General features: G+C 37.4%; 1 protein-coding gene across 1 annotated transcript; it reads right to left on the bottom strand.

The window, feature by feature from the left end:
- Positions 1 to 7,752: 7,752 nt before the first annotated feature.
- On the bottom strand, positions 7,753 to 14,663 carry NPFFR2 (neuropeptide FF receptor 2). The gene is made up of 3 exons (XM_055587483.1): positions 14,339 to 14,663; positions 11,556 to 11,655; positions 7,753 to 8,587 (listed from the first exon to the last, which is right to left on the bottom strand). The coding sequence occupies exons 1-3, from the start codon at positions 14,661 to 14,663 to the stop codon at positions 7,753 to 7,755; spliced, it is 1,260 nt and encodes a 419-aa protein (XP_055443458.1).
- Between the last annotated feature and the right edge of the window lie 2,138 nt (positions 14,664 to 16,801).

Genomic DNA, 16,801 nt, shown 5'->3' with positions numbered 1-16,801 from the left:
TCCCAGGCTTTAGAGCACAGGGTCAGTAGTTGGGGTGCACGGGCTCAGTTGCTCTGCTACATGTGAAATCTTCCTGAATCAGGGATCAAACTGGTGTCTCCTGCATTGCCAGGCAGATTCCTTACCACTGAGCTTCCAGGGAAGCCCACTACAGTATTTTTGATTCTCAAGACATGATTCAGTAAAGAATGAGACAGGGAATTTATGATGCATAATCACAGGAGGAAAACTCTTGGATAAGTGAGAAGGATGCACCAGTAGAAAGTTTGCCATTAGGGGAGCGGTAAATAGCAGTAAAATGGGTAAATTATGTGGTTATTGCAGATGGAATGTATTTTCTGACCCATTCAATTTTGCCTGTATAATGAAAAACTAGACTAGTCTTTGCATTAAAAAAAAAAAAAAAACACTATCATTTTCCTTACATATTTTTTGTTTGTTAAAGTGACCACATCATGAGCAAAAATACAGGTGCGTGAAAGGGTTCAAGATTGTTCAGAGAAAAGTTTACAGTCTTTGGGGCAGGATTTATCTGGCATAAGGGCTTCCCTGATGGCTCAGGGCTAAAGAATCTGCCTGCCAATGCAGGAGACACGGATTTGATCCCTGGCTAGGGAAGATCCCCTGGAGAAAAATACAGTGTTCATCACTTAGTTGTGTCTGACTTTTTGGGACCCCATGAACTATAGCCTGCCAGGCTCCTCTGTCCATGGGATTTTCTGGGCAAGAATACTGGAGTGACTTGCATTTCCTTCTCCAGGAGATCTTTCTGACCCAGGGATCAAACCCAGGTCTCCCATATTGCAGGCAGAGTCTTTAACTCTGAGCCACCAGGGAAGCCCATATCCCCTGGAGAAATTGCAACTCACTGCAAAATTCTTGCTTGGAAAACCCCACGGACAGAGGAGCCTGGCAGACTAGACTCAGCAACTAAAAAACAACAACACATATTCTATTTACCCCCTAAAGCTCATGAACTGCACCTTGACAATGGATGCAATACACTCAGTCCAACTCATCTGAACCTACAATGCATCATTTTCTTTAAAGAACTGATATTTCATAAACAGAAAAATGTAACATTTCTTTGAAAGTTACCAGATGATGAATGTGGCTGATTTTAAGTACTTAAGATGGAAAAGCATTTACTTATTTTGAGTAAGTCTATTTAAGGCTTTTCAGTATTGATAAACTTAATGAATTATCTTTATGCTGTCGTCTCAGGTCTCTGGGCTTAAGTTGTTACAGCCTTAAACACATACAAAATCAAATATCTTGAAATTATTTGCCACTTAAACTGATAAAGGCCACAACTTCCCATATGTATCAAACACTGTACTACTTTCTATAAATAATGTGATAAATATGTTCTTTTTCATCCATAAGGAAAGTGAGTCCTTAGAATATCTTAGTAAATTTCCTATAGTTATGCAGCTAGCAAGTTGCAGAATTAAAATTTTAATGCCTCAGATTCCAGTCTGTGCTCTTTATCTACATCAAACTGCCTTGAATAAAGCAAATGCCATTTTTACTTAAGATTTGTTTGCAAACAAGAATTCATAAAATACTTTTCTTTTAACCAATTATTTTATGGGTTTTGGCATTCAGCACTCCTGAATTTAAATACCGGTTTCAAATTTCTTTGTTGAGTAACCTTATTTGGCCTCTCTGGGCTTTATTTTTCTGATATGAAATGTGGCTGGTATGTATTTTGCAGTTATTGTAAGGATTTATTTTAGGAAGTGAAGAAAAGTGTTGAATCCTGACCCAAGGTTGAAATAAAACAAGAACAATACAAAGTTGTAATCAATATATAACTATAAGGTCCTAGTTATATCTGGGTTATAATCTTATAAATGGAACTTGAATAGAAAATACTGTTGTTATTGTTGTTTAGCCGCTAAGTTGTATCAGACTCTTTTCAACTCCATGGACTGTGGCCCACTGGGCTTTTACTTTTACATCGCTGTGTTCATTCACCGTTTTGTTATTCTGCAGTACCATTCCATTGTTTTCCCACTGTCTGGGAAAATGTATACTTGAGAACTGTCTGTTTACATGGAAACATCTTTGGAAGACATATGTATAGGATAATTGATTTTGTAATGAGGTAAATATCTTTTTGAAAAAAATACTGCTTGAAAAAGAAAGCTAGCTAGAAATATATAAGAAAGCAACAAAGCAGAAAATCATGATGCATATTATATTTATTTTCTAGTACATAAAGTGCAATAAAAGATTGAGTTTTATATTGTTTGTTTTTTATGGTTATTATCCAAGCAGCCAGTTTAGAACAGTTATCTTTTACCTCTGAGTTTTACCTAAGTAGGACTAAGCCTCTTAAAAATTAATTACAGACATTAGGCTGATACAAACTGTGTTTCCTCTTAATAAGTGGAAGAATACTAGGTATAGTTCTAATCTATTTACAAATGGTATTGCATTAAATTTCCAAGTGATTCTATTATTATGTCCATTTTACAGTTGAGGAAACTGAGTTATTGAGAATTTTAGGAACTGATATCTAGATGGCAGAGCCAAGATGCAGCCCTAGACAATATGACTCCTGAATAAATATTCTTAAATACTTCCCTATGTTAATATTTGAAAGCTTCAGCCTTTGTGTCTGTTTGAAAAGGTGAATATTAAAACTTACTTCCTAGTATATAAGGATTCAATGAGATGATTCCTGTAAAGAGCTTAATGTAGTGCCTGCCACATAATAAATATTCATTAAATGCTGAAATGGGTTAGAATTTGGCTCCATGAGTCACTGGTTATGCAATCCTGAACAACTTCCTTTACCTCTGTGAAGTCAGTTCCTCATCTGTAAAATTGCTACTATGTGGTAATAAGGTCCCCAACTGAGCTGGACTGCTAACATCAAGCACAAAATTAACATCTATATCCTTTAAGAATCCAGTGTATTTCAGGATTCTGTCATAGTGGCTGAAACTTTGTCTTCGTATCTATGCATATACACATACATAGTCACACATCAAATAGAAAAAATGTTTGAAACATGTCTGATAGTCAAAGATTAATATCCTGACTTAGGGAGCACTTTTATAGACTGTTGAGGAAAAAATCAAATAATCTAACCAAAAAGGAAGTAAAGAACAGGAAGAGGGAATTAACTAAGAAAGAGATACAAGTGAATATGATGGGCTTCAGAGGAGGCCACCCCAGAATATGCCATTGTGGCCAGTGGGTTATTTCAAGCTGAACATGATAAGCCCCAACAGACTCAAGAACTTTTTATCTCTCCCTTACCTGCCTAAAATAATTTAGATGGAAGCCTACCAAGAAGAGAGCTATTGTAAACATATAAATATATAAGGGAACAACAGAGAATGAGCTGGTTGGATGGCATTGCTGAGTCAATGGACATGAGTTTGAGTAAACTCTGGGAGTTGGTGATGGACAGGAAGACCTGGTGTGCTGCAGTCCATGGGGTCGCAAAGAGTCAGACACGGCTGAGCAACTGAACTGAACTGAACTGATATCTATATACATATATATATATATTTTTTAACATAAAAAAGACTTTGCGTGGTGTGACAAATATTTCTTTAACAAATATTAAAAAAAAAAAATTTTCTCTTTCCATTGTCCTGTGAATTATCTTCCTCCCCTTTGACATTCCACCCCTGCCCTTCTTCTCCTTAGTCCAGGATGGCATAAAAGCCTCAGTTGCCTGACTCTCTGGGAGCCTCTCATGTCTTCACGGGGCTCCCATACATATGTAATTAAATTTGTTTCCCTTCTGTACCGTCTTATGTCAATTTAATTATAGATCAGCCAACAAACTAAAAAGAAAAGGGAAATGTTTTCTTTTGCTACAAATACAAGTGAAGATAAGTGAATACAAATGAATCAAATTAAATGAAGATTATTTTAATGTCCAGCTACATAACAATGAAATGAAACAAACATAGGTATACAAACTCTCTCTTACCAAACTGACAAGACAATTTTGTTCTATGGAATATGCCATATTATAAGTGTGTGAGTGAGCAAACCCTGTTACACCACTAAAGTGAAAGTGAAAGTCAGTCATGTCCGACTCTGTGACCCCATAAACTGTACAGTCCATGGAATTTTCCAGGCCAGAATACTGGAGTGGGCAGCCTTTCCCCTCTCCAGGGGATCTTCCCAACCCAGAGATCAAACCCAGGTCTGCAAAATAGTTGCAGGCAGATTCTTTACCAGCTGAGCCACAGGGAAGCCCAAGAATACTGGAGTGGGGTAGGCTTTCTGAATAGCTCAGTTACACCACTAAGGGAAGTATGAAATATTAAAACCTGTTTAAAAAATATTTGACCATGTGTATTAAAACGTTATCAAATGTACCTGCATTTGGCCATGCAGTTGTGTTTTTATATGTCTATTCTAAGATAATTATAAATATGCCAGAATTATACAGGGTACACATAACTGCATCATTTTATAGATTTAGGAAATAGCTTATATTTTCAGCCTCAGAAAGGAAATTTAGTAAATTAAGGAAGGGATATTTGAAGAATATTAAACAACATGGACATGTGTTCTTGCTAAATGAATAAGAAATTATAAAGTACATGTCCCAGAATCATAATTTTATTAAAGAAAGCACGTAAATATGTCCCCAAATGACAGTAAGAATGGTTACAACTAGGTAACTAGATAAGAAATCATTTTACTTCACGTTTTTCTACTTTATGCAATGTTTCCATTATATTCTGAATTTTTCTCATTATCTAAAAATAAAATATAATAATCATAAGTAAATTAGAATGCAAATTATAACTGGAAAATATTTGCAATTACTTAATTAATTTGTTCAATAAATATTCATTATTCATCCATTATGTGCCAAACACTCGCCCAGGCAATGGAAACACAGTGATACACAAGACAGAATTCTTGCCCTTATAGAGTGTACCTTCTGGTAGAGAATATGGATAATAAACAAGTAAATAAAAGAATTCTGAAGATAATTACAGATAATGGGAATTACTCTGAAGGAATAAACAGGGCTCAGGTGAGGTTTAGTTTGAGTCCTAAAGGATGAGAGAACCAATGGAAGCCAATGAGAAGAATGTTTCTGGCAGGAAGGAAACAGGTGCAATCTAGAAGCATTAAAGAACTTGGTAAAGACAGAGGAACATACAGGCAGGCAGGGCACTGCCCTGGTGGCTTAGTCAATGAAGAATCTACCTGCAAGTCAGGAGAACTGGGTTTGATCCCTGGGTTGGGAAGATCTTCTGGAGAAGGGAATGGCTACCCACTCCAGTATTCTTGCCTGGAGAATTCCATGGACAGAGTCGCCTGGTGGGCTACAGTGCATGAGGCCACAAAGAGTTGGACACAACTGAGTGACTAATGCCTCAACACAAGCCCTGGTAGTGTGAATGATGCATGTAGGATATGAGACAAGATTAAGGGGTGGACAGAAAAACTAAAGGTGTGTAAGTCCTGATAAGGAGTTTGTTGTTGTTGTTGTTTTTCCCCTAATTTGAAAAGAAATGATTAATGGCTTTTAAGCAGAGAAAAGACACCATTTTTATGTTTTTGTTTTTGTTTTTTAAAGACCAATTCTGCCTGTTATTGATGGTTGATACAAAAAGTGCACAGTGGTGGTTTAGTCGCTAAGTTATGTCCAACTCTTGCAACCCCATGGACTGTAGCCCGCCAGGCTACTCTGTTCATGGATTCTCCAGCCAATACTGGAGTGGGTTGCCATTTCCTTCTCCAGGGGATCTTCCTGACCCAGGGATCAAATGCAGGTGGCAGATTCTTTACAAACTGAGCTACAAGGGAAGCCCCCCAAAGTACATAGTAATAGATAAAAGACAACAACAAAACTACAATGGGAAAATGGCAAATGAATGGGAAGAGGAATAAATACAGATCAATAAGAAACATGAAGTAATATTCAGCCACACTAGTAATCAAAACCACAAGTTTAAATGATTTTTCACCATTAAAGTAGCACAATTGTAGAAATTTAATATGTATTAACGATATTGTAAGGTAGACAATGGCAAAATAATCATTCCTGAATAATCACTCTTGGCAAAGATGTACATACAGGATGCTGATCTACATAGTGTTTTCACTTTTTTATTTTTCCTTTGAAGAGGAATTGCATGCAATTTTTGCACTATTCTGTTTTTCATGAAAATTCTACTAGTAACAGGTGTTGTTTTGATAATATCTGTTTTGATATTTCATAATGTAATTTTTATTATTTTATAATCACAAAAGTGGTTATTGAGGAAGTCCCAAATAAGTTCTTCATAACACATAGATGACATGATATAGAAGAAATAATGAAATTCAAAAAAGGTTTTGGAAATATGTAACACATACAGATTTAAATATTATATAGCATAAACCCAACTGAAACAATTATTTTCTCAAAGGCCTATAGTGTTGGAAAGCTTTTACCTTGAACCACATTACAGCCCGAGAAAACATGATAGGTCCAAGCCCAGAGATTTATTTTTATTTGCAAAACTGTTTGTTATTTTATAATTCCCAATTTTCTAGGGTCTATCCCACCCCAGAATAAAAGCCAGCATTTATGACTATTGTCACTACATAATCCTAACCAGGCAGAATCCAAGGGTTCACCATTCTCTTAGAAGCAGTATTAATTTGCTAATCCAGTAGGACTTCCAGATTTAAATGTCCTGCCCAGTAGGAAATCTGGAATAATCAGTTCAAATTTTCTGGGAGTCTTATGATGACTGTTGAACATCTCTGATCAAGCCCTTCAAAAGAGAGCTGCTTTCCTCTGACAACTGCTGCTTTATTACAAGATTGACTTTTTTATGTCAGGGATTCTATTAGAAAGGAGGTCAACTTGGGATCCTGAATCATCTCTACAAGAAAAGTGGGTTCAGCTAGGGCTTAAATTCATTTATGGAAGTATTAAAACTCAACAATAACTCATTTGGAGCAATAGTTACCAACTTTGTACTTTTTAAAAGGAAAAAAGTCAGCCTTTAAATACAAAGAAATACAGTGTCCCTTTTTGCTATTGCAGTTCTTATTCTAAGAAAGCTGAGTACATTTTAAAAGCACACACAGATAAATAGTTCTGGAGTCTAAAATTTCCAATTCAAAAGCAAAAGGAGAATTTGCAAAACATGCTGTCATGCAAAGAACTGTCTATTTATCACCATCTGATGAAAATGTGTGTGTATGTGTGTTGCATATATATACACAGCAAAGTTGGAAAAGATCAGGCTTTGAAAACTAGTCCTAGAAAATAGATTTATCCATGCCAATTTGTGTATGTTTCTGTATATATTTTAAATACAATAAGGTTGATTATGAACAGAAGGTTCATTTTATTTACTTTTTTCCAGAGAGGGTTTCTAACATTCATAGAAAGAACTGGAGAGGGTGAGGGTGGGAAGATTTGGGAGAATGGCATTGAAACATGTATAATATCATGTATGAAACGAGTTGCCAGTCCAGTTCGATGCACGATACTGGATGCTTGGGGCTAGTGCACTGGGACGACCCAGAGGGATGGTATGGGGTGGGAGGAGGGAGGAGGGTTCAGGATGGGGAACACATGTATACCTGTGGCGGATTCATTTTGATATTTGGCAAAACTAATACAATTTTGTAAAGTTTAAAAATAAAATAAAATTTGAAAACTGTAAAAAAAAAAAAAAAAAAGAATGAAGCCATAGAAATCAACAATACTTCAATATATATCACACAGCAGAGTTAAAATCATCACACCAGCTCTTTTTATATCTCATTGCTACTGGTAATTTCTCCTAATTCTTCCATCATTAATTCCTGTAAGGGCTTTTCAGCACTTATCCTACAAAGCACAGTTTCCTCGTGTGGGTTTTTAACTGTCGATTCCTGTGCTGACAGATGAGATGTGTTGATGACCATAGTGTGTTTAGCTCTCAGAGTGTAGGCTTCCTTGGACTTTGCTCTTTTTTGGCAGAGCTGGAGGTGAAAAGCATCTTGGAAACCACGACGAAAATTTTCATTGAAGAAACCATAAATGATGGGGTTGACGCTGCTGTTGCAGAAGGCCAGCCAGTGTGCAAAAGGGTAGATGTAGATATTGATGACCTGCAGTTCATTTGGAGACAGATCAACATAATCTGAGAGCATCATCAGGGTCCACAGGGGCAACCAGGAGAGAATGAAAAGCAGGGCCACGGTCAGGAGCATCTTAATGATTTTCTGCTTCTTCTTGGATACCACGTGCCACTGCTCCTGGTTCTGTTTGCCTGTGTGGGGCACTTTCCTCTTGAACAGTGAAATTCCAATCCTTCCATACATGATGACAATGAGGGACAGGGGAGCCAGGTAGATATTGGCAAACAGCACTGTGGTATAAATCCTCCTCATTTCCTGACTTGGCCAGTCTTCCCGGCACCAGTAGACTGGGCTGGTTTTATCCTGGGAGTTGAATCTCACTCGGTAATTTTTTTCTTCCTGTACATGTAACATTATTGCAGATGGGGACATGATGGCAATGGCCAGGACCCAGATAATCATAATGATGACAAACGCCGTCTTGATAGTGAGCTTTGGTTTAAAAGGGTAGATGATACACCGGAACCTGTAATGAAAGGCAAATATCAGTGAAGGACTGCCTCATAACTTCTGGCTGAGTCATTAATTAAATTTCAGTAATTTCAGTCTTCCATCCACGTTCTCCCTAAAACGTAGAAAGTTAGAATTAGGAGCAAGGCATTTTCTGTAATTATTATATGAGATTAATTTGAATCAAAATATGAATACGTGGAGTATATCAGACACTATTAATAGTAAAAGTACTCAGGCTTCCCTGGTGGTCCAGTGATTAGGAATCCATCTTGCAGTGCAAGGGATGCTGGTTTGATCCCTGGTCCGGGAGGATCTCACATGCCACAGAGTGGCTGAGTTGATGCATCACAACTACTGAGCCAGCGTCTAGAGCCTGTGAACCACAATTACAGAGCCCATGTGCTGCAGCTACTGAAACCTGCGCACCCAGATCCTGTGCTCTGTAACAAGAGAAGCTGTTGCAACAAGAAGCCTGTACATCACAACGAAGAGTAGCCCCACTCGCTGCAGTTACAGAAAAGCCTATGCACAGCAACGAAGACCCAGCACAGCCAAAAAGTAAATTAAATGAATAAATACAATAAACCTTTAGGAAAAAACCACGGAGGTATGTATATGCATTTACAACTGATTCACTCTTCTGTATAGCAGAAATTAACACGACGTTGTAAATCAACTCTACTCCAGTAAAAATTTTAAAAGATATAATAAAAATGTTAGTGTTAAGCAACCCATATTGAACATTTAATATTCTGTTCTAAGGTCCTTTTCATTGGTTTGCATGGATTGTATCTTTAAGCCTTTTATGGGGAAAAGTCTTAGAAAAGGTAAACATTCTTGCCCATAATCACACATGATTGTTGCACATGTGGCTTGGCTCCAGAGCCCATATTCTTATACTCTCCTTCATGCCCTTCTGTGGTCCCCTCACATATGATCTGTGTGCTTGGACATGCAATTTGCTTTGGCCAGTTAGTTGAACATTAGCAAGCATGGTATAAGTGGAGCATGAGTGATTTCAGCTATAAGACATAGAGCAGGAGAACCACACCCAGCCCATCTACAGAGGTGTGGGAAGTACTGAACACTGCTGTTTTGAGCCACCAAGTGTCTTGGTGGTTTTTTCCAGAGCTGTAAGACTCTGAGAGTTGCCAATTATGAGTTCCGTTTATACACCTTCCTGGTGTTCCATATCTTCTAAGGAGCATGAAAATTCAGCCTCAATATGAAGAGTAACACTGGTTCATTTTACTGCTGTTAATTTTTGTCATTGTGATTCTTAATGTTATTATTGATATTCATTATGTTCATTATAAGATAACCATGTGCTCAGTCATTCAGTCATGTCTGACTCTTTGTGACTCCATGAACTGTAGCCTGCCAGGCTCCTCTTTCCATGGAATTTTCCAGGCAAGAATATTGGAGTGGGTTGCCATTTCCTTCTCCAGTATAAGATAACCATACAATTATGCAACTGCATAACATATTTTTCAAAGTATTATCATCCATTAATTTTTCTTGGATTTTTGTGATGACTCTATAAAACTAAAATGTTATGAAACTTACTGTTTTCCAGATCTGCAGGTAAGAAAACAGTTTTTAAATGGCTTAGAAGCAACTCAAACTAATTTATCTAATATCTTTATATAATGACTAGTTAGCTTGAGCTTTGACTGCTCTGTTATCTTTACAACTTCTTCAAAGCATATGTAAGGTCTTGTTTTTGTTGTTGCTCAGTCACTAAGTTGTGTCCAGCTCTTTGTGACCCCATGGACTGCACCACACCAGGCTCTTCTGTCCTGCACTATCTCCCAGAGTTGCCTCAAATTCATCTTCGTTGAGTCAGTGAAGCTCTCCAACTATCTAATCCTCTGTCCCCCCCTTCTCCTCCTGCCCTCAATCTTTCCCAGCATCAGAATGTTTTCCAATGAGTCGGTTCTTCACATTAGGTGGCCAAAGTATTGAAGTTTAAGCTTTAGCATCAGTCCTTCCAATGAATATTCATGGTTGATTTCCTTTAGGATTGACTGGTTTGATCTCTTTGCAGTCCAAGGAACTCTCAAGAGTCTTCTCCAGCAGCACAGTTCGAAAGCATCAATTCTTTGGCTCTCAGCCTTCTTCATGGTCCAACTCTCACATCCCTAGAGGACTACTGGAAAAACCATAGCTTGGACTACATGAGTTTTGTCCACAAAGTGATGTCTCTGCTTTTTAATACACTGTATAAGTTTGTCATGAGGCTTCCCTCATAACTTCCAAGAAGCAAGTAGCTTCATTTCGTGGCTGTGGTCACCAGCCACAGTGATTTTGGAATTCAAGAAAATAAAATCTGCCACTGTTTCCACTTTGTCCTGATCTATCTTCCATGAAGTGATAGGTCTTCTGTCTTAACCTCCAAGTTTTCATCTAGTCTTCTAATCAGTGAATTCTCCCATTTACTCACCCTTAAATTACAGATAACTTCATAGGTGCTGTTCTAGGTATTTTTGCTCCTTTTGTAAATCAATTATGGAAACTTCAATTATTATTTTTTTATTTATTCGTTCATCAAATAACATATTGTACCTTGTTATAGCAGGCCAAACTAGGACATGAATCATCTCTAATTATTTAATTTTAAAATATGAAAATTTTACTAGTTTTATTTTATTACTGAACTCTTAGTGTGTGTGTGTGTGTGTGTGTATGGTTTCTCAGGTGGTGCAGTGGTAAAGAATGCTCCTGCAAATGCAGGAGGCATAGGTTTGATCCCTGGCTCAGGAAGATCCCCTGGAGTAGGAAATGGCAACACACTCCAGTATTATACTATGCATATGTATATGTATTATATACTATATATATATATATCTAAAGGGATATATTATGAATACAGTTTTAAACAGATATACCCAAGTGTAGTAGATTACACATTTTTCACTTATTAGGTAGAATAGTTGCAGACATGCTCAATTTTCTGGATTCAGAGTTTGGGGTTGACCTACCTATCCACTGCTATTGCAACTAAAGTAAAGACAGAAGCCGCAACGGATATTCCCTGAACCAAGCCACTGATCTTGCACATTGTACTTCCAAAAGGCCATCCTGAAAGGGAAATGGAACAGTTAGTCTTCGGAGAGATCATACATGTATATTTTAATTTCACTGAAATTTCGAAGAGAAAGACATGAAATTAGATGCATGTAACTGTTTCCTAAAAGATCCAGGGCACAATCAACGTTTCCCATTATTTTCATTAATATATTCAGAGCTTTGTTTTTCAGTATATTAATAATGTTAAAGCTTTTACAGTAGTTTAAACATTCTATATGCTCTAATAAATATTTTGCATCTATTAACATATCTAATCCCCACAACAAGCTTGGAAGCTTTATTATTCACCTCATTTACATCTTTTTGATGTGTTAAAAACACATATATGTGTTTTATATGTTTGAAGGTATTGGCAAGAAACTTAACTCTCCTGGAAGAAAATCTGAGAAAACATTATTGATAGCTATACTCAAAACATTAAACAAATCAAAATATTATGCCCTTATTAAATCCAGGAAAACAAAAAACATTTTATAAGAGAAAAGGTTGCTATCATAGTACTCTAGATGGTTAAGCAGGGGTAAGGTACATATAATAACAGTAATGCATACCCTAAATATTGATTTAACAAAACACAATGATGTGCTCATATTGAGAGAATGAGGGAGGTAAAAAATGAATGTATATCTGTGGCTCTGTATAAACGTGTCTGTTGGCATTTATACCCAATTTCCACCAGTCATGTTGTTTCTCCAGTTTCACATTCAGACAGTTTCTATGGGTTTACATTCTTTAGGCCTAGTGCTGTTCAGTGGAGTTTGGTGGGGGAAACTGTCTCTTGGGGTAGAAGAGGATAATGAGAACTAAACTGCATCTTCTGCAGTTGGATAATATATTAGAATAAAAAACATGTTATTCAGAAATATTATAGTAATTACCAAAAATAAATGCAAAAATGCTGAATGTGGCTGCCTCCTGGGAATAGGAATCAGGGGTAGGGAAGGATACTGTATATGAAAAAAACTTAACTAGTAATTTAATTATAGATATTTATGGGAGACATATTGAGATCATTTCTTAAGTTTATTGAGACAACAATTTTTATCAACTCTTTGTCTAGCACATCTTAAAAATGTACATCATTAATAAATATTGCTTTTAAATGACAAGCGTCACGGAAACACAGAATTTATGTAGTATATTATGATAGAATAGCCACTCAAACATTCCCTGACTCCCACTTCAGAGAAAGGAAAGAAACAGAAATAAATTCTTAAGAGAAATCTCCCATTTTTCAGTAAACCTATGTTGAATGCCATAATGGAAAAGAACTGTGATATGACTTTTATTATTGTTGTTTAGTCACTCAGTTGTGTCTGACTAAACAGCAGTAACAACAAACCACACCACAGTTCTTTCCCTTTTATGGCATTCAACATCAGTTTACTTTCTGGGCAAGATTACTGGAGTGGGTTGCCATTTTCTCCTTCAGGGAATCTTTCCGACCCAGGGACTGAACCCACATCTCTGCATCTCCTGCATCGCAGGCAAATTCTTTACTCCTGAGCTACCACAGTAGCCCCATGATATGGCTTGTTTGATCTAAATACTTTTTATATTTTCTTATACAGATTTGGAATATGAGTATCTTGAGTGCTATTCATTAGTTAATACAACAAATATTTATTAATCAGGTACTATGTACCAAAACTCTACCAGAAGTCGTAGATACACCATTCCTATACTTCTGGGGTGTATAATGTGATGTTTTGTGCTTGGTCGCTCAGTTGTGTCCAACTGTTTGCGACCCCATGGACTGCAGCCTGCCAGGCTCTTCTGTCCATGGGGATTTTCCTGACAAGAAAACTAGAGTGGGTTGCCATGTCCTCCTCCAGGGGAATCTTCCCAACCCAGGGATTGATTACAGGTGGATTCTTTTCCAGCTGAGCCACAAGGGAGGGACATAAAGTTGTGTTAGGAAGTGGTAATACGGACCCAGAAGTCCTCTAGGGTAGCACCCGAACCATTGTTTATGTTGCACATGTAAATTACTACTCCATGAATGAAACTACCACTTTGTTACATATCATTGGTTCTGCTGCTTGCCTTCCATCAAAAACTGTTGGAAATCTCCCAACCACCAGGGAAGCCCAGCTAACCACAAGAGGGTTTAAATATCTATTTGCGTTATATCAAAGACATCGTATTAATGGAAACCACACTTAGCAGTTCTTTGAGCTTTATGATCCATAATAGTCTCAATAACATTCCTCCCATACTATATGTGCTCAGAACTGCCAAGGAAATTCAAAGTCTTCAGTAAGAAGTGTCATCATTCACGGATGACCGTCAGTGAACTCTATAAAAATCAGCCTCCACCTGATCTCTGTCACTTGCTTTACTTTTCCCCATAATTCTTTTTATTCTCTGACTGTTTATATAGCTTTTTGTTTGTTGGTTTTTTATCCTCCTTTATAATGTAGGCCTCATGAGGACAGCTACTTGGAGAAGTTCTTGGAACTCCGTAAATATTTGAAATGAATGGATGACCGTACCATGGCTGCAGGGATATGGGACAAATATTTTTTCATATTATCTTTGAGCTGTACACAAATCAACATAAGTGAAGTCACTCAGTCGTTTCCAGCTGTTTGTGACCCCATAGACTGTAGCCCGCCAGGCTCCTCCATCCATGGGATTTTCCAGGCAAGAATACTGGAGTGGATCAACATACCTGCTATAATATTGTCCAGCAGTGTGATAGGCATACAGAATATACCGACTAGTAGATCACTTATGGCCAGGTTCAAGATGAAGAGATTAGTGACTGTGTGCATATGTTTGTTCCTCATTACAATGAAGCAAACCACTGTATTTCCCACCATGCATAGGAAGAAGATCAAAAAGTAGGAAATAATGAAGATCGCTGCCACTTGAGGCTGGTGGAGATAGTAGTTCACATAGGTGATATTGATATCTGAGTACAGATCATGTGTTGTGGCATTACTCCAAATGTAACGCCAGTTTTCTGTAGAGTTTGAATCCCATTCCTCACTCATGATGGACCTGAACAAAGAGGCAGAAAAGAAAAACATGATTAAAAATCAAGAGAATATAAGCTTAAGAGAGCTTTAGAGAGATGCTTTTAAAATTCCATGGAATTTTGATGGAATTTCTCTAAGGACCCCTGGGCTTCTCTGATGGCTCAGTGGTAAAGAATCCACCTACCAATACAGAAGATGCAGGAGATGTGGGTTTGATCCTTGGGTCAAGAAGATCTTCTGGAGAAGGAAATGGCAACCCACTCTAGTATTCTAGACTGGTGGGTGGCAGTCCATGGGGTTGCAAGGAATCAGACACAACTGAGCAAATACACACACACACACACACACACACAATGACCTATAAGTTTTGCTTAAAAGGGCTTCCCTGGTGGCTCAGATGGTAAAGAATCTGCCTGCAATGCCGGAAACCCAGGTTTGATCTCTGGGTCAGGAAGATCCCCTGCAGAAAGGGAATGGTTACACACTCCAGTAATATAAATGAGTTATAAATCAGACATTCAAATTATTAGGATTCTAATCAAGAGCATTTGAAAATTCCACTTTGTGCTACAAGTAAAAATTATTATTGTCATTTTCCTTGATATATTCTATATTATTCATTTATTTACCATACTTTCTATCCACTTGCAAAATTTCAAGGGAAATCCTGCAAAACTCCTCTTTCTCTTGCCTTCAAATATCATAACCTGTCAAAATCTACTTGTTCTAACTAACATGCCTTGAGCTTTCCTGATATTTGAATGAGATGAAATGTATACATCTTCAAAAGTTGCATTGAAAAGAGCTTACTGTATTTTCCTTATTCTGCTTTGACTCAGTTAATTGGATATTCTTTTTATATAGTTCTGTATGTAGACATAGCCACAAAACTGAATTTCTTAAAATAGGCCTGGGTTACTTATCTTGGTTTCACATAGCATAATTCAATTCACATAGTATTTATGCAATAAATATTTATTTAAAATCTATATATCTTAAGAAAGACAAAAATCATTGGGTGTCAGAGGTCCCTGGTAACACTCCCAAGTTTGGTGGTTTATTAGAAAGACTCACAGGACTCAGCATATTGTGTGTGTGTGCTAAGTCACTCAGTGGTCTGACTTTTTGCAACTCTATGGACTGTAGCTTGCCAGGCTTCCTCTGTCCATGGGATTTTCCAGGCAAGAATACTGGAGTGAGGCTGCCATTTCATATACCAGGGGATCTTCCAAACCCAGGGATCAAACCTGCATTTCCTGCATTGCAGGTGGATTCTTTACCACTGAGCCACCTGGGAAGACCAGCATATAGTGTATTCACAGCTAGTTTTAGTATAGCAAAGTGATCCCAAGCAAAATCAGCTTTACACATGGAGTAAAATCTGCAGGAAACCAGGCACAGGGTTCCAAGAGTCCTAGCCCAGTGGAGTCTCACAGGACATGCTTAATTCCTTCAGTGACAAGTTTGACAACAAGTGTTAAATGTTGTCTAGGAGGAAGGCTTGTTACTCAATTCCAGGGTTTTTAGAGAGAGATCATATGGGCAACTTCTTTTTAGTATGTGTCAAAATTCTAGGCTCCCAGATGGGAATTCAATGTGCAGCATGAACTTTGTGATTGTATAAACAAACCAGGCACTGTGAGCCACTCTACCATTTAAGGAAACCTTGTATCAAGATAGGGAGCTGTTTAGAATTTATTTAAATTCCCAGACTCTAATCCAGCTTGCAAACTGGGCCCTTCTAAAGATAGCACACTCGGGCCTACTTGTTAACTCTTTTCTGCATGCCTTGTAAATTGGATAGAATGTTATATGTGTCCTTAAATGAAAATCAGCTTGACAGTGGACATGTAGGATGGAGCTCCCATATTTATGTTTTTAGGAGTAGTTGAATTGTTGAGGATGAATCCAAATGTCTTTGCAGGTAGATAATCAGACCCTAGTTTGCAGAGACTGAACCATTTAATGACCTCATTATTACTTAGCATTTTTTAGTCTTCTACCAAGTACACATTTACATCATATTAGGGGAGCATGTCTATTTTTGTCAGTACTACATAAGATTAATATATATGTTACTTACTTCTGATACTTGACTTTGGATAGTTTTTGTATTTTAGGTACAGGGAAGGGTAAACAAGTTTTTTACTAAT

This window comes from Bubalus kerabau, chromosome 7 (assembly GCF_029407905.1).
Source record: "Bubalus kerabau isolate K-KA32 ecotype Philippines breed swamp buffalo chromosome 7, PCC_UOA_SB_1v2, whole genome shotgun sequence".
NCBI lineage: Eukaryota > Metazoa > Chordata > Mammalia > Artiodactyla > Bovidae > Bubalus > Bubalus kerabau.
This window is presented reverse-complemented; position numbering and strand designations above follow the sequence as displayed.

Bases quoted from the DNA above. Each gene is read 5' to 3' on its own strand.
- NPFFR2 (XM_055587483.1), bottom strand. From the start codon at position 14,663: ATGAGTGAGGAATGGGATTCAAACTCTACAGAAAACTGGCGTTACATT. The intron at 11,656-14,338 runs GTATGTTGATCC...TTTCCCTTTCAG, and splicing joins GCTGGACAATATTATAGCAG to GATGGCCTTTTGGAAGTACA. The intron at 8,588-11,555 runs GTAGGTCAACCC...CTTTCATTACAG, and splicing joins GTTGCAATAGCAGTGGATAG to GTTCCGGTGTATCATCTACC.